The sequence below is a fragment of the Ixodes scapularis genome, unplaced genomic scaffold (assembly GCF_016920785.2).
Source record: "Ixodes scapularis isolate PalLabHiFi unplaced genomic scaffold, ASM1692078v2 PGA_scaffold2__306_contigs__length_199485367, whole genome shotgun sequence".
Lineage (NCBI taxonomy): Eukaryota > Metazoa > Arthropoda > Arachnida > Ixodida > Ixodidae > Ixodes > Ixodes scapularis.
This window is the reverse complement of record NW_024609857.1, coordinates 129,044,126-129,063,339: the sequence shown is the minus strand read 5'-3', so window position 1 is coordinate 129,063,339 and position 19,214 is coordinate 129,044,126. Positions and strand designations below refer to the sequence as shown.

General features: G+C 44.7%; 1 protein-coding gene across 1 annotated transcript in view; it reads left to right on the top strand.

Annotated features, from left to right (window-relative positions):
• The window catches only part of LOC115329101 (4-coumarate--CoA ligase 1), a 60,124-nt gene that overhangs the window by 33,212 nt on the left and 7,698 nt on the right, over positions 1-19,214 (top strand). Inside the window, exons 3-8 of the mRNA XM_042292027.1 lie at positions 34-137; positions 3,251-3,453; positions 10,533-10,701; positions 13,083-13,352; positions 13,480-13,624; positions 17,111-17,362. Coding sequence (XP_042147961.1) covers positions 34-137; positions 3,251-3,453; positions 10,533-10,701; positions 13,083-13,352; positions 13,480-13,624; positions 17,111-17,362 — 1,143 coding nt within the window. The remainder of the gene's footprint in view (positions 1-33; positions 138-3,250; positions 3,454-10,532; positions 10,702-13,082; positions 13,353-13,479; positions 13,625-17,110; positions 17,363-19,214) is intronic.

Here is a 19,214-nt window from a genome sequence, read left to right as displayed (position 1 = left end):
TTATCATTAATTTCCCTACTTTATTCGTTTCAGATGATATTCTTTACAGGATTCGAGACAGCAACGCCACCCACATTCTCACCACAGCCAGTGAAGCTAAACGATTCAGCGACTTCCGTAACAAGATGCACGTAAAGGTAGGCGCGCGTGCTCACCACTCCAGCGACCTAAAAGGCATACTCCGTCTCACCGTCACATGGAAAATGGTGAAGGCTATGGTTCCAGTGAGCCAATTAGCGCGCCGGAGAGAGCCACGTGACTCTCCTTTATCCTACTAGTTGCTGCCGAAGCCACGGAGAGAGGAAAACCGCTTTGTACGAATATTGAGTGGGAGGCTAATCTCTGGGGAAGACATAAGTGACGTGACTGTCGCCTCTGTACTCAGTTTATTAGTAAGCGCTGTCACGAGCTTCGCCTCCGTCTCTCTGATTGGCTCGAGGGGGCCACAGCGTTTGCTCTTAGCCAAGTGAAGCCCGGGGTCACACTGCTTATACAGCCTACAAACGAGTCTGCATACAGATTCGAACGCGAGTCATCGCGGGATCCGTGCTTGGAATGCCGCATGTCAAAGAGTTCCAATGAGGAACTTGGCACGCGACATTTGAACCACAGATATTGCGGTCACTCGAGTTTGCAGACTGTCTTTTGGATGAGGTATGAGCTGCGTGATCCCAGCTTTACGGTGAAACAACTGATGTCTATGATAACTACTGGATAGCGCTTTCCCGCTCCGCAAATGCGGCCATTGTCAGCCATCATACGATATTCGCTCTAGCGCTATCAAGCCTGGACAGTCACCGTGGTTACCATCTGTAGGTTACGTGACAACAGAGGCAAAGGTCACGTGACCACCGCCTATTATTTATTTCTTTAATATACCTCGAAGCGCCCTTGCGGTACAGATGCCCTTGCAGTACATATTTTTCGACGACAATATTGAAACAAAAAAGTTCGTACATATTTAGTTAAAGACAAGAAACAATGCAAACATACTCATTAAAAAAAAAAGTGCACACTCGTACACAAAACAAAAATAACAACGTTTCAGAGGATGTCGTATGATGGCCGACCGGTGGCCGCAGTCGTGCAATGGGCTCGAAGGGGGAAGCTCGATCCTGCAGTTGTCATGGAGTTCAGTAGGTGAAACGGAAGATTAGCGCCAAGATGTTTTGGTTTCGTCCTCTTATGGCTTTCGTCTTTGACGCCATGACCGTGAATTTGCCTCGGCGTGACGCCACGAGTACTGACCCTGGTTAGACGACACTTTCGACGATGCGGAAGTACAGTAGAAGTTCGGAGCCGTCGCGTTCTTAATTCAACACCGCGGGAGCTGATGCTCTATTGTCGCTGGTTTGGCGTGTGAAGCCGACTACAGCGCGCGTTTGGTTGCGCGCATCGCTAATAATGCTTGGTGCTGAAATTTTTGCGTCACCTAAAGAAAGCCGGACATAGATACGAATACTGCATTAGCATTCGGCTCGTGCTGACCACGAGTTCCAGCGTTCCACACTTGACTCCAAAAAGTTTGTCAACCAAGAACTATTAAAAACAAACTGGTCCGCCACATAACCGGGATCAAGGAGGTTAGAAGTACTAGGAGGGGGCACGTTGCAATATTGGTGAAGCCTAGTCATAAAAAGTTTAAACGATTTTGTGCCCAGCGTGACCGCAGATCTCTCTGGCGATTGGTGCGCGTGACATGTCACGTGTGAGATGGATGGTTGATTGTAGAAGGACTCCTTGCAGGCTTGCGCGCGCTCCGTCCGGTAGGTTTTATCAGGTCGAAGTCTAGACTGTGGTGTATTCTAGTACCCCACAGCAAGACGAAGTCTAGCTACGGTCACGTGATGTGGTCACGTTGGCATGGTAAGTGAGGAGAGTAAGGAGGAAAATGAGAGAGAGGCGAGGCGTCAAGGGAGCATGGCTTGTGGAGGTTACGCGGCCGACGTCATGCCCTCTCCTACCCTTCTATTCTCCATGACCGGGATGGCTTGTATGACCCGAGCCGGTCCGCCATGTTCTTCTTAACTTGCCCACCATGATTGTGTTTGAAATCTTGCGAGTTACTCCGGCGGGTCATTTACACGTGACAGTCCAGATTGAGCAACGCAGGCCGCGGGTAGGTTTTCGAACGCCAAGGTATACCAAACCGTTATTCGATGAGGTCGAGTCAAGTCCGCCATATTCTTCCTAACCGGAAACGGAACGCGGGCACGGAACAATGGGAGAGCGCGTTGGTACTTTAATCGCTGTTGCTGCTTAGCAAAGCGTTAATCGAGGGACGTTAGGCCAGGTGGGTGAATATATATATATTTTTAATGAGCCATTCACAGACTATCGTTGCGAAACGGCGTGAACGGGGGTGTTGGCTGGGTTAACACGCGCCCCCAGTGATACACCCGCCATCCCCCACTGCTCCTCCGCAAAGAGCGACCCCAACGCGTAAAGCCTGACATTTTCGTCGCGTGATGCGCCAATAGCAGCTAAAAGTCAAGGCCGAAACAATGCAGTGGAGGGTGCAGGCACGCGTTCTTTCTCCCATTTTGAACGCTGGATAAAGCTTTGCGCGGGCTCTCCCCCTCTCCACTGCATTGCCAAGAAAAGTTGTCGCCGAGTATAGTGGATTAACGCAGCGCCGCCTATACTCTGCGTCACCATCGCCGCCAGAGCGTGTTGGAGCCTCTTACAACGAGCCTTTTCCACTAAAGCGCGGGATGAACTTTATAAACAAGTACCGCCCAGCTGGTGCATGTTGGGACGCACTTGAGCCAAAAATGGCGGAGCGTCACCGCCAGTCTAGTTTGATGCGGCGGCGCGGAGCCGGCATCTCCACTAGAACAATAGGAGCGTGCTTGCAAACGGCGGCGCGTCACCGGCAGCCACAGCCGGCCAAGAGAAGCGTGCTTGAAAACGGCGGCGCGTCACCGGCAGCCACAGCCGACCAATAGGAGCGTGCTTGCAAGCGGCGGCGCGTCACCGGCAGCCACAGTCAACCGATAGGAGCGTGCTTGCAAGCGGCGGCGCGTCACCGGCAGCCACAGTCGACCAATAGGAGCTTGAGCGCAAGCATGTTAGATGCGCCACGAGCTCAAAATTGCATCGCGTCACCGACATCCAATAGGAGCGCCCGCGGCACGATCAAACGATGGTGGTACTTGGATAAGTCAGGATATCGAGCACTTTGTTTGCGACGTCTCTCGGCGAGCCTGACGTGATGTGGCAATTAATCGCTCGTGTACAACGCTTTCAGGGTTACTTCTCCGTGGGAACCGCCCCTGGTTTTGTTTCCGTGTCCGACTTCAAGAAACTGAACGAAGACACCTTCCAGGAACTCCCTGTGGCCGACGTCAAGAAGGAGGCCGTCGCACTGTTGTACACATCGGGAACAACGGGTAGCCCGAAGGCCGCTGAACACACGCACTACAGCATCGTGGCCTTTTTACCTCGTCCCGGGTGGGTTCCTTAAGTTATGTATGCGCGTTCGGAGGCGTACTACAATTCACAGAGATTTTTTTAAGTATTTCGCAAATACTTTTAAGATATTCCTAAAACTAGGCTCGTTCAGGAAATTAGGAAAGTATTTTCTTTTAAAAAAACTATCAGTAATTTTATTACCTAAAAGAATAAACATGTGATTCTATTTAAAAACGTTCTGAGCGTCATCAAAAACCCATAAATTTGTCAACTTTCGAACGACTTCGTAGAGGCGCGGGGCTGCACTAAAGTTGCCACTCCTGAAGCAGGCGCAAGGCCGGTGATCTGAAAACGCGGATGATATATCGTTCGCGTTTTTGCTATGCCGACCTTATGCCTGCTCCACAAGTGGTAACTTCAGGGCGCACCCCGTGCTTCCCACGTGCTTCAAGAGTTCCTAAAATTATCTCATTTAGGGGTTTTCGCTGACGATCAGCAAGTTCCTCATTTGAACCTTGTGTTTATTTTCATTACTTAAAAAGTCAATCAGTAAGCCTTAGGTAATTATAGTTTGCTAATAAGTATGCCTTTTCAATTCCTGGCGTCCACCGTGGTTTGTTCCTGCAAATAGTTTATTTCTTTTTCGCCCATACTTTTAGGAATTTTGGAAAGTACTCGCAGAAACCCCTGGTATATAAAAATAGAATAATACATTTTACTCCGCTCATTTGCCCTAGACAGCGCGTCTACAGCACCAAATGCTCCTCTAGCGGCGGGGACAGCCCGCTTCCGAGAGAACGCTCGCGCGAGTAGCGTTGCTTTCAAGGGGGAAAGCCACCGCCGACTCACCGAGACACCGGATTCGCCAAGACAGCAGAGACGGCTTCCCCACCATTTCGAAGGTTGTCCACGACGATAGATGGCGGCAGTCATCCCTCTCAATCCAAAGGGGAAATCGCCGAGGCTGCGTACGTCCAGCCGTTCGCAAAAGCTGTCGGTGCCAAGGCCACTGGATTTTCGCAGGGTGTGACGTACTCGCTGTAACTCCGTTTCGCACAACGTTACTAGAACCCCTCAGTTGGGAAACTGCCGAAGAGCCTGCTTTAAAAAAGTGATTCCGATCCGTACTCGAGAACCAAGCTAATCGCGATCGCAACGCCGCCATTTCTCCCGCAGCGTCCACTCCGGGAACTGCACGGTTGCACGTCGAGTCGGGCTGGTCGGGCAAGGGCCGGTGGCAAGGAGAAGGTTAGGAGAGTGCATGACGTCAGCCGCGTAGCCTCCACAAGCCATGCTCCCTTGACGCATCGCCTCTTTCTCATTTTCCTCCTTACTCTCCTTTGGATTTGCTAATACTATCAATTTCGCTACTCGTGTGACTTCAAACTCTAGCACACTAATAGATCTCTTTCTTACAAACGTTGATGCCTCACTGTTACAAAGTGGTGTTGTGGGCTGTTCAATCAGTGATCATCTACTATATACATTTTTGTGCATCGTAATTTGCCCAAGGTAAGCATAACTGATGCTCTTTCATTTACATTTCAAGACATGTCATTTACCGCTTTAGAAAGATTTAAGTATGAAATTGAACATGCGAACTGGGATGCGGTATTCTCTGCGGACTCTATTGATGACGCATATGACTGCTTTATAATGATATTAACTACAATTTACAAGAATAATTTTAAATATAAGACACATCGGCCCCCAAAAGGCTCTCGCAAACCCTGGGTGACGGGCGAAATTCTAAAAAAAATAAACAAGAGAAATAGACTTTTTAAGCAATTTGTTCGTACAAAAAATCCTGAAATACTACATCTTTTTAGGAAATGTCGTAATGAGGTAACGAACTTAATTAGACGAGCAAAATCTACCTATTACTTTAACATGTTTAGCAACTTAAGTACCAGTGCCAGTATATGCAAGAAACTCAACTCGATTTTAGGAAAAACGTCAGCCTCTTCTAGAACTAAAAAATTAAAAATAAACGGACAAGAACTCGGAGGAGCTGAACTAGCCAACAAATTTAATGATTATCTTATTAACTTAGTCAGTAATGATCGCAGTAGAGTGAATGAAGCATTGCTATATGTATCGAGATTTATAAATTAAAGTATCTTCTTTTATCCTACGGATGTTCATGAGGTCAGCTCTGTGTTTTGTAACCTTAACAATAGTAAAAGTTGCGATATTGATGGTATCCAAATAAAGCCCGTTAAATATGTGATTGCGCAAATTGCACCTATTTTAACTCATTTGTTTAATCTATCGTTATCACAGGGTATTTTTCCCAAAAAAATGCATATAGCAAAAGTGTCGATACTTTATAAATCTGGAGATAAAAATTATTTATCAAATTATAGACCGGTTTCTGTACTTCCGATATTTTCAAAGGGTTTAGAAAAACTGATACATTTTCGATTAAACCAGTTTTGTGAAAAATTTTCAGTTGTTACAGATTCTCAATTTGGGTTCAGAAAAGGGCGATCGACTGAACTTGCTCTGTTGAATATGAAAGAAATAATTCTGAAAAAGTTTGAAAATAAACTTCTAACGGTAGGAATTTTTATAGACTTTTCGAAAGCTTCGATCGGTTAAATCATGACACATTAATGCGTAAACTTTACAATTATGGCATTCCTGGAAATGCGGCGGCGTTAATAAGAAGTTATTTGAGCTTCCGTTTTCAGTAAATTCACCTCAATGGCCACTTCTCTGATCTAAAACAACTACAGTCAGGTGTACCACAAGGAAGTGTTTTGGGACCTATTTTATTCAACCTATACATTAACGACATCATAAATATTTCACATAATGCCCAGATAATAACGTATGCGGACGATATGAGCATATTTTTTCAAGGAGCGGACATAAATATTATTTCATCTGAAGTGAATAGTTTTCTCAATGTGCTTAGTTCGTGGGCAACGGCAAATTCGTTAAAAATCAATAGCAATAAAACAAAGGCCGTTCTATTTCGTCCTAAAAGCTCTGTCTGGCAAATAGATATACCACTTAAGCTAGATAGATCAACCATACAAGTTGTTCCAACGGTAAAAATACTGGGGGTGTTCTTTAAAAGGAGCTACGCAACAATTTTTGTACTTTGCGCAAATACCGCTTAAAACGGATCCCTAACGTTAATGACCTATGAAACACGCGTTCGTTTTTCACCCCACGCAACAGAAGCCCCAGAAAAAAATTTAAGAAAAACGAGCAGCGTTCACCCCCTCAACTCGCAGCCAGAACAAGCGGCCACGTGATCTGGAGCCGATTATATGCCGCCAGTGTTGATCATAGCCACGCGCTGGGGTTGGCAAAGCGCAGGACACGCGCTGAGTTCCAGACATTGTTATGGCTCGGCTGTTGTCGTCGTTGCAGCGATTGGACACGGGTCACAACCCGAATGCTTCTCGAGCTAGCAATTGTCACGAGCCCAAGTCGAGTGCCCACGCAATGCTCGGGTCCAATCTATGAACCGCATTCAAATATCGTCACTTGGGTGTACTGCGATCCCCGAGTTACGTCATCAAATTTTGCAAAGGAGAGATTGAATGAAAATGATCGCTTTTGTCCTTGAAATTACACCGCAACAAAGGAGTTTCTTGGCCAATGGCGTTGCGTGTGAGTATCCTTGAGTCCCAGGTGTGCCAGTAAGCTCGTGTAGAGAGAAAAACATTCCAATTGAATATCGTTGCACAGCTCCTTTAACCAATACATGAGTTGGAACGAACACGTAGAACATGTTATGTCTAAAGTATCAAAAATAACGGGTATTATTTATAAACATCGTTTTTGTTTACCAGAAAGGGTCAAGATTATATTATATAACGCATTGTTTGCTTCACATTTAAAGTACTGCCAACTTGTATGGGGCAATACGACAAAATTAAACATAGACAGATTACATATCGCACAAAAAAAGATCTTACGTTTAGTAGCCAATGTACCATATGGTAGTCATGCCGGTATTTTATTCTCAAAATTTAAGGTAACAAGTATTTTTGACTTATATACACAGACATAATAAAGAAATATAAAGATAGTATTTATTATAATAACAAATCATTCCTTTCTTTAGCTTCGCTGGAAGAAAACTCTTCGTTTTATCATACGCGTAGTCCAGAGCACTGGAGAGTGCCGCATCCCAGAACCAATTACGGATTTCAAATTCTCCAGTATACCGTACCGTCTACCATTAATGAACTCATAAAAAACAATATTCACATAGAAAATATGTCAAATAACCAAATTAGACAATTGTATTTTAATAACAAATAATACTTTAAAAGTTCTGTGCTGTTCAGCACATCAAAAGCTGTATAATGTTCTGTATGTATTTTTATTTTTTCTTTTGCAAGTGCCGACTAATTTGCCGAAGTCTGTATGGGAGGCAGGGACTTGTCAAGCTACGCAATGTAGCTTTTTTTCCTGTCTCCTTCTCCAAACTGGAGTCAATAAAGTTGAATTGAATTGAATTGAACTTATCAGCCCAACATGACCATATCACGTGACCGTAGCTATCCTTCGTCTAGCCCACGGTGTAAGATAATAAATACTCTTCAGGTGAGGACAGTGCGCTCCTCGCGCAGGGCAAATAAAGTTCGCTTTTCACCCTCTCTCTTTCTCTCTCTCACTATGGTTTCAAGCGGCGCCGGCAGATGACTCGTCGACCAGTGGGCACGGTGTAAGACGGCTCGTGCCGCCTCGTGCTCCACACGCGCAGAACTCCAGCGAGGTTGTCGCACGTGCTGAAAGACCACGGTGCACCGGGGTGTCGTGGCAACGAGATCATTTTTTTCGCTCTCACACAGTTTCGCCGTTTGGCCGCCGGCGACACTGTCAGCCGCGGGCATGGTGGCAGCGGAATCATGCAGCCTTTCGGATGCCCGTCGAACGAACACTATCTGATTCCTCGCGCCGCGCGTTCAGCCCCGCCGTGTCCTCACCTAAAAAGTGTATCTTACACCGTGGTCTACCCTACGATATGATAAAACCTACCGATCGGAGCGCGCGCAAGGTTGCAAGGAATCCTCCTACAATCAACCATCAAACTCACACATGACGTGTCACGCGCACCAATCGTCAGAGAGATCTGTGGTCACGCTGGGCAGAATATCGTTTAAACTTTTTATGACTAGGCTTCACCAATATTGCAACGTGCCCTCTCCTAGTACTTATAACCTCCTTGGCCGGTGGCGCCATCTCGCAGGGTCATCTCGCAGTAGCTATGTAAAGCAACTTTCATGTTTCAACTCGTCACTAAAGGGTGGCGCTGTTATCGTATTCAGCTTGGTCTCGGCGGACGCCAGCGCCCCAGGTTCCAAGGGTGAGCTTCCCAACTGAGGGTTTTAGTAACGTAGGTTTCGCGATAAATCCTACCGCAGCCGATGCCGCGATCCGATACAGCCAATCAAGCATAGCGCCAAAAGTGCATTGTCACGGCGCTCATCGCCTTTGTGCGCTTACTGTAACCGTCTAAACCAATACCGCGCAGCAAATGTTCCTGCGCTTTCTTTTGTGCGTGCGCGTTTTGCTCACTCACGATATCGTCCCGCTCTATCGGCAGCGAACTTCGCTTCGTTTGCTCGCTCTTGGTACCGACGTCGCAAAGCTGTCGTTATAAGTCGCGGAGCAGACGACGTACTATTTTCTCGAAAGTGGAGTAACTGGAGGCGAGCACACTATGCGAAGAGCAAGTCGTCTGCTTGTTGCGCAGGAGTTGCTGTGACGTCAAAACGACGCCGAGCTCTGATTGGCTTTGATTGAAAGGATAGTGGGTAGACCTGGATTCCATAAACGCTTTAAAGTCTACCCACTATTTTTTTTAATCAGCCAATAAGGGTTTGGCCTTGTGAGATCGTCGCAGCCCCAGTGCATACGCCTGTGGGCGGAGCCAATACCACCTAGAAGACACAGCCTTCGCATGACCTCACCATTTGTAGATCACCCCCGACCTGCCCCCAAGCGGCAAACACGCCGAAGTTCAATGAGAAGCGCCGCCAAACTAGCAGACGAGCGTTCGTTTTTGGCGTCGCCTCGTAGGGAGACGCTGCGAGACACGCTGGTGCCCTGGCGACGATGCTGACTCAGACTACGCGGCGCTGCGTGCATCCACTGTAGTGATGACGTAGGGGAGGGGGTGGAGGAGGCGCAGGTTTTATGTTCTTGGTGTTATTGGCGGAGCGTGAACTCTACTCACGCTTGCGAGTTGCCACGCTTCAAAAGCTAGTCTGGCCACCCTAGATGGAAAGTGGTTTGTTTGGCGCCACTCTGGCAACCGTCACGCCAAGCAGGAAGGTGGAGGCGCCCAGAGGCAGTACTTGCAAACCTCCAGCAACAAACAATATTGTACACCCCCCCGCCCCTAAAAAAGAGTGTTTTTCTTTTCTTTTTGTTCTCCACAAGAATAAACAACGCATCGCCGGACGCTCATTATCTGCCAAAATGTAGCGCAAGCGGTCCGAATTAGACGCCAAGGGTTCTTCAGCACTAACCGTTATCTTATTCAAAAGTTATAAGTGATGTTCTAAAAATTTCCCTCGGGTAATGAGGGCCCATTTTCCCCGCTTTCGTTAACTGGCGCCATTCAGCTCCATGTATATCTTCAGAGCTCTGTCGGTCACCATTTTCCCATTGGAAATTTCAGAAAATCACGTACAACTTTTGACTAGTAAGACGGTGAGTGCTGAGATTTTGGCAAATGGTTCGGACCGCTAGAGCGCTACATTTGGGGGGAAAATGCATGCGTTCGTCAATGCGTTATTGTTGCGATAAAAAAAAAATATATATATATATATATATAATCTTGTAAATTTTCTTTTGGGACACCCTGCAAAATACACAGTGCCTAACGAACAATATCCACCAAGAACAAACAAACCCGCGTCTGCTCACGCCAACTGTGGGCATTGCGCGTGCGCAGAAGTCAGATTCGCGTGAGGTGAACCGACTGTGCATGCCCAGTGCCGATAGCAGCGTCTCCACGCTGTCGTGGCGTCAATTAAGGGTCAAGTAGGTACGTATAGTAGAGAAAACTGGGACGTGATGGTGGTGTCTCTTTCTTAAACCGTCGTTTTTTTGTGTGTGTTCTTTTTTTCCTTCAAAATGTCAAGGTGTCATCAAGTGTCCAGCGACCACGATGTTGTTGCTTCCTGCATGTCTATAACATCGACTTTTGCGTTTCGGTTTTACCTGCGAGGCATCACCTCTGGAGCGAAGACTGTCCTTTTATCGAAATCTACGGACGCAGACAAAATGGTAGATGCACTTAGGAAATACAAGGTATGTATGACACTCGCATTATATTTCATACATTAAGAGGGCTGCGTGATATTTAGTCACGCGATTTTTCAGTCGATAGTACCTCACCAGCAATTAGTAAAAAAATTGTATATTAAAAAAAGTCATTTTAAAACTTATACGTCCCAAAGAAAACAAAAAAAAAATGTACTCGAAATAACGCCGAGTTGAACAATTTAAAATTGCAGCAATGTAGGCAGACAAGGATTTGACTAAATTTAAGGAGGTCTAAATAGTTTCATATATAAAATTTCGCAAATGTAAGCACACATTTTTGGCGATAATTAAACTTGAGGAGGAAAACGAGGTTTTCTTACTCAAGAAGAAAACGAGAAGTTTTCAAGTTTAATTATCCCTACCAACCCGCTCGTTCTGTCCGTCCATTTTTGGCGACTTCCGGATTTCCCTCATCCGGGCACCTCGTTGCCAAAACGCTTTCCGGTTTCGGAATGAACCTGCGCTGTTAGTTGTGAGATTTTACTTTCTTGTAAAATAGTTTTTGGTGTTGCCGTGCAAAACTAAATTCTTCCAAAAGGCCCAGTGGTGTGCTTACCGATGCAGCATATGCGGGAATCTGTGAGCTAACTCGCACAAGTAATTTTGTCTCATTTTCCGCGCGACAAAACATCGCTGCCATCACCGTCACACATGGACGGCGATGCGATCATGTTTTGTTGGAAAATCGCAGGCATGTCGATGAAAGGTCGTTGAAGATCAGGTATGAAATGTGTGTTGATGAGTCGTATACATCGGCGCAAAGGGACGCCGAGTCTGCCAGGCCAAAGGGTTTTTATTAGCATATAAATTCTTTAACTTTATTCACTTTATTTATTAAGTTGTGTCTATTAATGATGAACTACCTTTACAACGATCGGCCGTTGTAACTTATGCGAAAAGTTGACTGTTTAAAAGTAAATTAAACATTACCCTACCGAAAAATTCGGTGTAACTTTTCACTATCCGAATTCTGGAACCGGAAATTTGTTTCTGGAAACCCGAAATCCAGATTGCAGAGAAAGAAATAATGTCTAAAAAGCTAAATTCCAGATAGAGTCTAGATAGAATCCAGATAGATTTCCGGTTCCATAATCCGGATAGCAAAAAGTTATACCGGATTTTTTTGCAACTGTGTGAATAGGGCTCGATAGGAAAACACAAGGGAAAGCACAGACAATCATCAGCAAGCTTAGCAATCGCAGCAAAATTACCTTTTAGCACTCACCGTTTTCTTATTCAAAAGCTATAAATTGTTTTTTTTGTTTTTTTTTTTAATGAGAAAACGGCGGCCGACTGAGCTCTCGAATACACTGTGGAGCGCCAGTAACCGAAAACGGTAAAACATCAGCCTAATTTTTTCCGCTGGAATTTTTCGAAAATAACTTGTAGCTTTCGAATAAGGCAACGGTTAGTGCTGAAACTTTGGCATCTGCTTCGAACCGCAGGTGCTGCATTTGAGCGGAGATTGAGGGTTCGGCGATGCATAGTTTCTTTTTGCGTTGAAAAAAAAAAAAAAAAAGCACTAATTTTTTAGGGGGGGTGAGGGAATCACGCTGTTTGTTGTTTTTGTTCCTCAATGTATCACGCAAAGAATAGTATACTAGTTCAGGTTCAAGGAAGGTATTTCCAAGTAATGAGCATTGGCACATGAAATAATTATTCGACATTATCGCTAAGACAACCTCCGCTAAAGCATTTTTAAAGCGGGGGATAGTGCTGCGAACTCCCTTGAGGAGGGGCGTTCGCCTCACTTCGTACCGTAGCGTTCTTTTTCACACCATCTTATACCCTTCGAAAATGAGGAATATTTAATGGTACGGCATCCTACCTTACGACTAAAAAAAAGTACATTACTCGAAAACTGGTGTAGGTTTTTGGAACAGCTTTTTTTTTTTCCACCGGTCACAAAGCTCATATACATGCCTACAAAAGACACGGCCGTTCACAGTTTACATACAGACACGGTGCGTATGTATGACACCAAACATGCTTCAACATGCAAGGGGCGCGTATCCACAGATATTTTTCAAAAATATCTGTGGATACGCGCCCCATGCATGTTGAAGCATGTTTGGTGTCATACATACGCATGCTTCGACCGTGTCTGTAGAAAGTGTTTTTATGACCAGTGTTACAGTACAAGCAAAAAAGACACCTCAGACAGTGTTATGCGGACTGTATAGTTCGTACGATGTATTACCAGTATGACCATAAAGTGCAAAACATTTTAATGTGAATAAAGTAGTGTGCGCCGAGACCCGCGTGTTTACAATTCACTTCGCCGCTACGGAAAGCGAGCTCCCTCCGGAATACAATTTGCGCAACCACCTCATGATTCGAATCCCTCTCCCCTCATCTTGGCGCAGGTGACTACGATGTTCGGGGGTCTACATTGGATTGTGCTGCTTGCCAAGGCGATTGAGAAGCGGGGAATTCAGCTGGATAGTCTAACGACTGTTTTTCTGTGTGGAGCAAAGGCCACGCCCCAAATTTTGAGGAAAATCGAACGGTCGTTTGATCTGGCCATCGTCAAAGACACTTACGGAGCTACGGAAATCGGACAGATATGCACACCCCCTTTGGGCGCGACCAGTTGGTACGGCATTGGGTTCCCGTCCCCAATGGTACATGTTAAGGTAAATTTGGTTCCATTTAGTGATGAGTACAAGAGGTGTGCGGATAGTCCAATTTCAGCTCGCAACTATTGATATCGTTTCTCCAGTGTCGATATCCTGGCCACAATTGATATCGGCTTGTCAACAGGTTGTTGATGTGAAGAGTGGAAACGTACTTGGACCAAACGAACAAGGAGAAGTGCTAGTGAAGACGCCATGTTCCATGAAGGGCTATTACGGACACCCGGAAGCTACATCGCAGAAAATTACTCCCGATGGTTGGGTACGAACAGGTAGGGGATGGCGACTGTTCTTGTTAATGAATCAGACAAAAATTAGCTTTCTCTTCTGCATTTCCAAAAATCATTAGCACCCCTCGTTTTGCGGTAAAGTAAGGAGACCGCTGAATAGCACGTTATGAGGGTTTTGGGAACATATAAAGCCGCCATTGTCACGTGACTCTGTGACGTCGTTTGACGTCATGGTGCTACGGGACATCACGGTCTCACGTCAGAGAGTCAAGAAACACCACGGTGTGACGTCGGTGTCACGTGACCTTCCAGAGAGTACCTATAAATGCTACGCATTCCGCACACCTTTCTGATGGCGTCTCAGTGTCAGGTGACGCAGTGACGCCATCAAGGGTACATCCGTGGACACGAAACCCCTAATGCCGCGTTAGGCCGTTTCGGCATAGCGTTGCCGTGCCGCGCATTGCTACTGCGAGCTCGCGCTGTCACTTCGAAGAATGCTCTTTAGAGCAGGTCAGGAGTCGTACTGTGGCCATAGCAGAATGTGGTGACGCGGTCTCCTAAAACTGCCTATTCACACAGGCGGTTGAACCGCACCCGCGAGGCGGTTGCCAACGCTTAAGGCCCTGTCACATTGAGGATTCAGTTCAGAAATTTCACGCGCATCTTATAAGAAAAACAAGCGTATCTCCTTCGTGGTTGTGATTTCGAACACAGAAATGGAACTCTAATTTTTTTTTAAACCAAAATAGTCGTATCCAACAAAATAATTTATTCCAATTTACCCGTCGCAATGAATATTAAAGGACTATCCCATTCAGATCGAATCATTTGTTGCAAAGGCTTTATTATTTTGTCCCTTGGCTTTAAAGCGCCTTAGAAACACCAATACTATATAGATCTACGAAATTACGCGATGGAACGTAATTTTTTCTTGTTGTTCTTGCGCGGTTAGTCTTCTTGTAACGATGTTTCATGTTGCTTTGCTCATTGTATAAATTGGTATTTTTGTGCGCGTTTGTTTTTCATTAAGATCTGTTTGCTCATCAATGGCTGTATATCTGAGAACGAGTCAAGCTTCAATTTGAAGCTTTTCTTTCTTTTTCCCTAATTTTCCCACTATTTTTAATGTAAAATAAACATTAGTATTATTATTATTATTATTATTATTATTATTATTATTATTATTATTATTATTATTATTAGCTCTTTGAGAAGGTCATCCACAGGTCTGTCTTTTTCACTTCAAAGCACGATAAGTACCAACCAGCACGGTTTTTTCGCTGGTCGTTCAACGACGACAAATCTTGTAGCATTCGCGACTGCTACGTCTAAGGTTGTGTGCGACAGAGGTCAACTTGGCGTTATATACTTTGATTGTAGCAAGGCCTTCGACATTGTAAACCACAGTATACTTTTATCTAAGCTCTCTGCAGTTGGTCTTTGCGGTCCGATATACTGTCTTCTGGAGGACTACCTAAGGGAAAGGGTTTGTTATGTGCGTGCGAACGGGTCTTGCTCCTCCACGTATAACGCAACTTCGGGTGTACCACAGGGTTCCGTACTGGGCCCGTTGCTATTTTCTGTTTTCGTGAATGACGTCGCAAGCGCCATCACCACGTCTTCTTTCTTGCTATATGCAGACGATATAAAAATATTTAGAGAAATAGGCGGCGAACCTGACTGCATGGATTTACAGTCTGATATAACCTCGTTTGTTGACTGGTGCTCACGTAATCACCTGAAGATCAACCAGTCCAAAACAAAAGTCATGACCTACTCTAGAAAAACTGCCACAGTACCATTTAACTACAAAATTAACACTAATCAACTATCCCGCGTTGGCAAAATCAGAGATCTTGGTGTTGTATTTGACTCTGCTTTGCGTTTCCAGGGTCATGTTATGCATATTGTGAAGTCTGCGCTGCGCACCCTAGGTCTTGTGTGTCGTGTATCACGAGAATTTCGTGACTCTAAAACATTTTTAACCTTATATTGTTCCCTGTGTCGTTCTCACCTTGAGTATGCATCTGTTGTGTGGGACGTGCCACTCTAATCTATTGAGGATTTCTCGTGTACAAGAGAAATTCGTATCTATTTTTAAACACCGTTTCAACTTTGCAAAAGCAGTTGATGACGAGCATAGTTCACCCATTCGACTGCAAGACTTGCAGGGACGCCGAAACACTGCGGAGCTGCTCTTTCTTTATAAATGTATACATGGTCAAATAGATAGCTCCGACATCCTGCATCAGGTTTCTCTGCAGGTACCGCGAGTGACGACAAGAAAAACGTTAACCTTCTATCTGTCATCTAGAGTTAATACACTTGATCCAGTATCTCGTGCGGAACTCCTTTATAATAACTCTTCTCTTAATCTCGATATATTTCTTGACAACTTTTCCGATGTTGTTAAATCTGTCCAGAAGCTCTTTTGTGACTTTTGATGAACTTCCTGAATCAACTGCCGGGTTTCCATATGTATTTCTATGACTTGTTGATTTCTTGTTTCTATTTGTACGGAGCTTTATGTGTAGCGTTCAGACGTCCGCGTCTGTTTGCGTCCAAGTGAAGCATCCATATGTATTGGAACAATTTTTTTCGAGTCTTCATTTCTCTGTGCAATTTTTGTGCACTTTTTTGTTTTGTTTTTTTGTACAATTTTGTGTACACAGTTCTCGCGTCTTCTTTTTTGTAGAATTTTATGTAAAACTGTCTTCCGTGTTTGTTTTTCTTTCTTTTTTTTTTCTTTTTGTGTGTGTGTGTGTTTTTGTTCTTTTTTTACGTGCGCCAGCACCAAAACCGCAAGGTTGTTCCTGGGTGCAAATAAAAACTATTCTTGATTCTTGATTATTATTAGTATTATTATTCATTTAAAATTTAGAGATATTACTGGATCAGACAAGCTCCGTGGCGGCTGCATAGCATACTCAAAGACCTCTTTCCATGCACCCCCTTGAACGTCTACCACCATGGCTGCTGTTCAAAGCGTGCGATCGTGTATCAGTCACCATAGCAACATACGGGTGAAAGCACTGCGGACCGCAAATTCGTCTCCTTCTTGCACAAGGGTTGCCATGATGTCAGAATGCCGTGCTCTTATTGGCATTCTGCTGGCAGCCTTGAGGGTAGACCTCAAGGCAGCTGGTATTGAGGTCTACCGACTATCCTTCAGTCAGAACCTATCAGAGTTCGGCGTCCTTCTGACGTCACTGCAACCCCAGCGCTAGAAGCAGACGAACTTGCACTCCGCATAGTGATAACGTTTGGGGACAAAGGCCTTGTCTTCAAGGCTCGTTGCTCAAGCACCGTGCCATTCGACTGCATGACCACAGAAAGATTGTCTGAGAGTATATTAAAGGTTTTCGAGCATTCTCGTTCTTTCTTATTCGGATATTTCGACCCTTGTCAAGTGAGCAGCTATTCTTCGGAGAGCGTGCGTCTCTTTCTTATTGATTTAGCTTGACTTTACACCAGCTCGTGAACTGGACTTTGAGCCAGAGATGACGACTACACGCTAATTTCCAGGTGACATCTGCTATTACAACGAAGTCGGTCAGTTCTTCTACGTTGAAAGAATGAGCCAGTTCTTTCGATGCATGGGCATCTCAGTGGCGCCCTGCTCCATTGAAAGCGTGTTGCTCAGCCACGACGGAATCGAAGAGGCAGTGGTCATTGGTGTCCCTCACGCACGATACCAGGAAGCGGCCATGGCGTATGTTGTGTTGAAGAAACCTTGTAACAAAATCACCGAGGCAGAGCTCCAAAACTTCGTTGCAGGTAAATCTCAATCTCGACATTTCTTTTATTCTTATTTTTTTTTTTTTTTTTTTAATTTTGCACCATGAGCATATTTTAGGCATACGAAGTGGAGAATTACACACAACAAAATTCAATGCAAAATTAAGTAGAAATATTTTAGCTGTTCGGGGTTTCTTTTTCGATTGGAAGCCTTTGCAAACTCGTCGCCAATGCTTCCGCCTAAAACATCTCCACATAATCTTTTATGAACAATAGGGTGTCGAGAAAACAAAATACTTACTTCAAACTCCCTACATTCCACACAGACGGGATCACACAACAGAAATCAGGGACCATTTTCATTTAAAAGCGACATCTTCAAAAACTCGTTTTTTTTTTATGCATAACTCTGCGCTGAAATAAACTAAAAACAATGCAATCTCGAAAAAAAAAAAAACATTACCATTTTAATGCGATACCATCTTTAAGCTAATCACAGATTTCTGTCTATGTATGTCATCTCTAATGTAGTCATATTTCCGTTAAATTTAGCGGAAAATTGACTTCGCGTGACCTATGCACAAATTCAGGTTTCACTTTAAATTTAGCGGAACTGAGTTTCCTGCTAAATTTAGCGGAAGATTGACCACACGTGACCTATGCACCAATTCAGGTTGTCTGCTAATGTTAGCGGAATCAGAACTCCCGCTAAATTCAGCGGAAAATTTACTTCACGTGACCCTTTGCACCAATTCAAGTTCCCCGCTAAATTTAGCGGGATCAGGTTCCCCACTGAATTTAGAGGAAAATTGACCACCACACGTGGCCTATACACCAATTCAGGTACCCGCTAAATTTAGTGGAATAAGGTTCCCCTCTATATTTACCGGGAAATTGCCTTGACGTGACTTATGCACCGATTCAGGTTCTCTGCTAAAGTTAGTGGAATCAGGATTTCCGCTAAATTTAGCGGAAAATTGACTTCACGTGACCTATGCACCAATTCAAGTTCCCCGCTAAATTTAGTGGAACCAGGTTCCCCGCTGAATTTAGCGGAAATTGACCACCACACGTGGCCTCTGCACCAATTCAGACTCCCGCTAAATTTAGTGGAATAATGTTCCCCTCTATATTTAGCGAGAAAATGCCTTGACTGACCTATGCACCAATTCAGGTTCTCTGCTAAAGTTAGCGGAATCAGGATTCCCGCTAAATTTAGCGGAAAATTGACTTCACGAGACCTATACACCAATTCAAGTTCCCCGCTAAATTTAGCGGGATCAGGTTCCCCGCTGAATTTAGCGGAAAATTGACCACCACACGTGGCCTATGCACCAATTCAGGTTCCCGCTAAATTTAGTGGAATAAGGTTCCCCTTTATATTTAGCGGGAAATTGCCTTGACGTGACCTATGCACCAATTCAGGTTCTCTGCTAAAGTTAGCAGAATCAGGATTCCCGCTAAATTTAGCGGAAAATTGACTTCACGTGACCAATGCAACAATTCAAGTTCCCCGCTAAATTTAGTGGAATCAGGTTCCCCGCTGAATTTAGTGGAAAATTGACAACCACACGTAGCCTATGCACCAATTCAGGTTCCCGCTAAATTTAGTGGAATAATGTTCCCCCTCTATATTTACCGGGAAATTGCCTTGACTGACCTATGCACCAATTCAGGTTCTCTGCTAAAGTTAGCGGGAATCCTGATTCCGCTAATATAGGACCTAACATATTTTATGGAAAATATTTACAAAAGAAAGGAAACTGTAGTGGACATCATTCGATGTAGCCGCCGGCCTTCTCGGTCGCCGAATCTGGTTGCTCGTGGTGTCCCGTTCTGTCTGCTTGCGCCGACAGGCTTCTTTTTTATCGTTTCGGTAACACCACTAGCT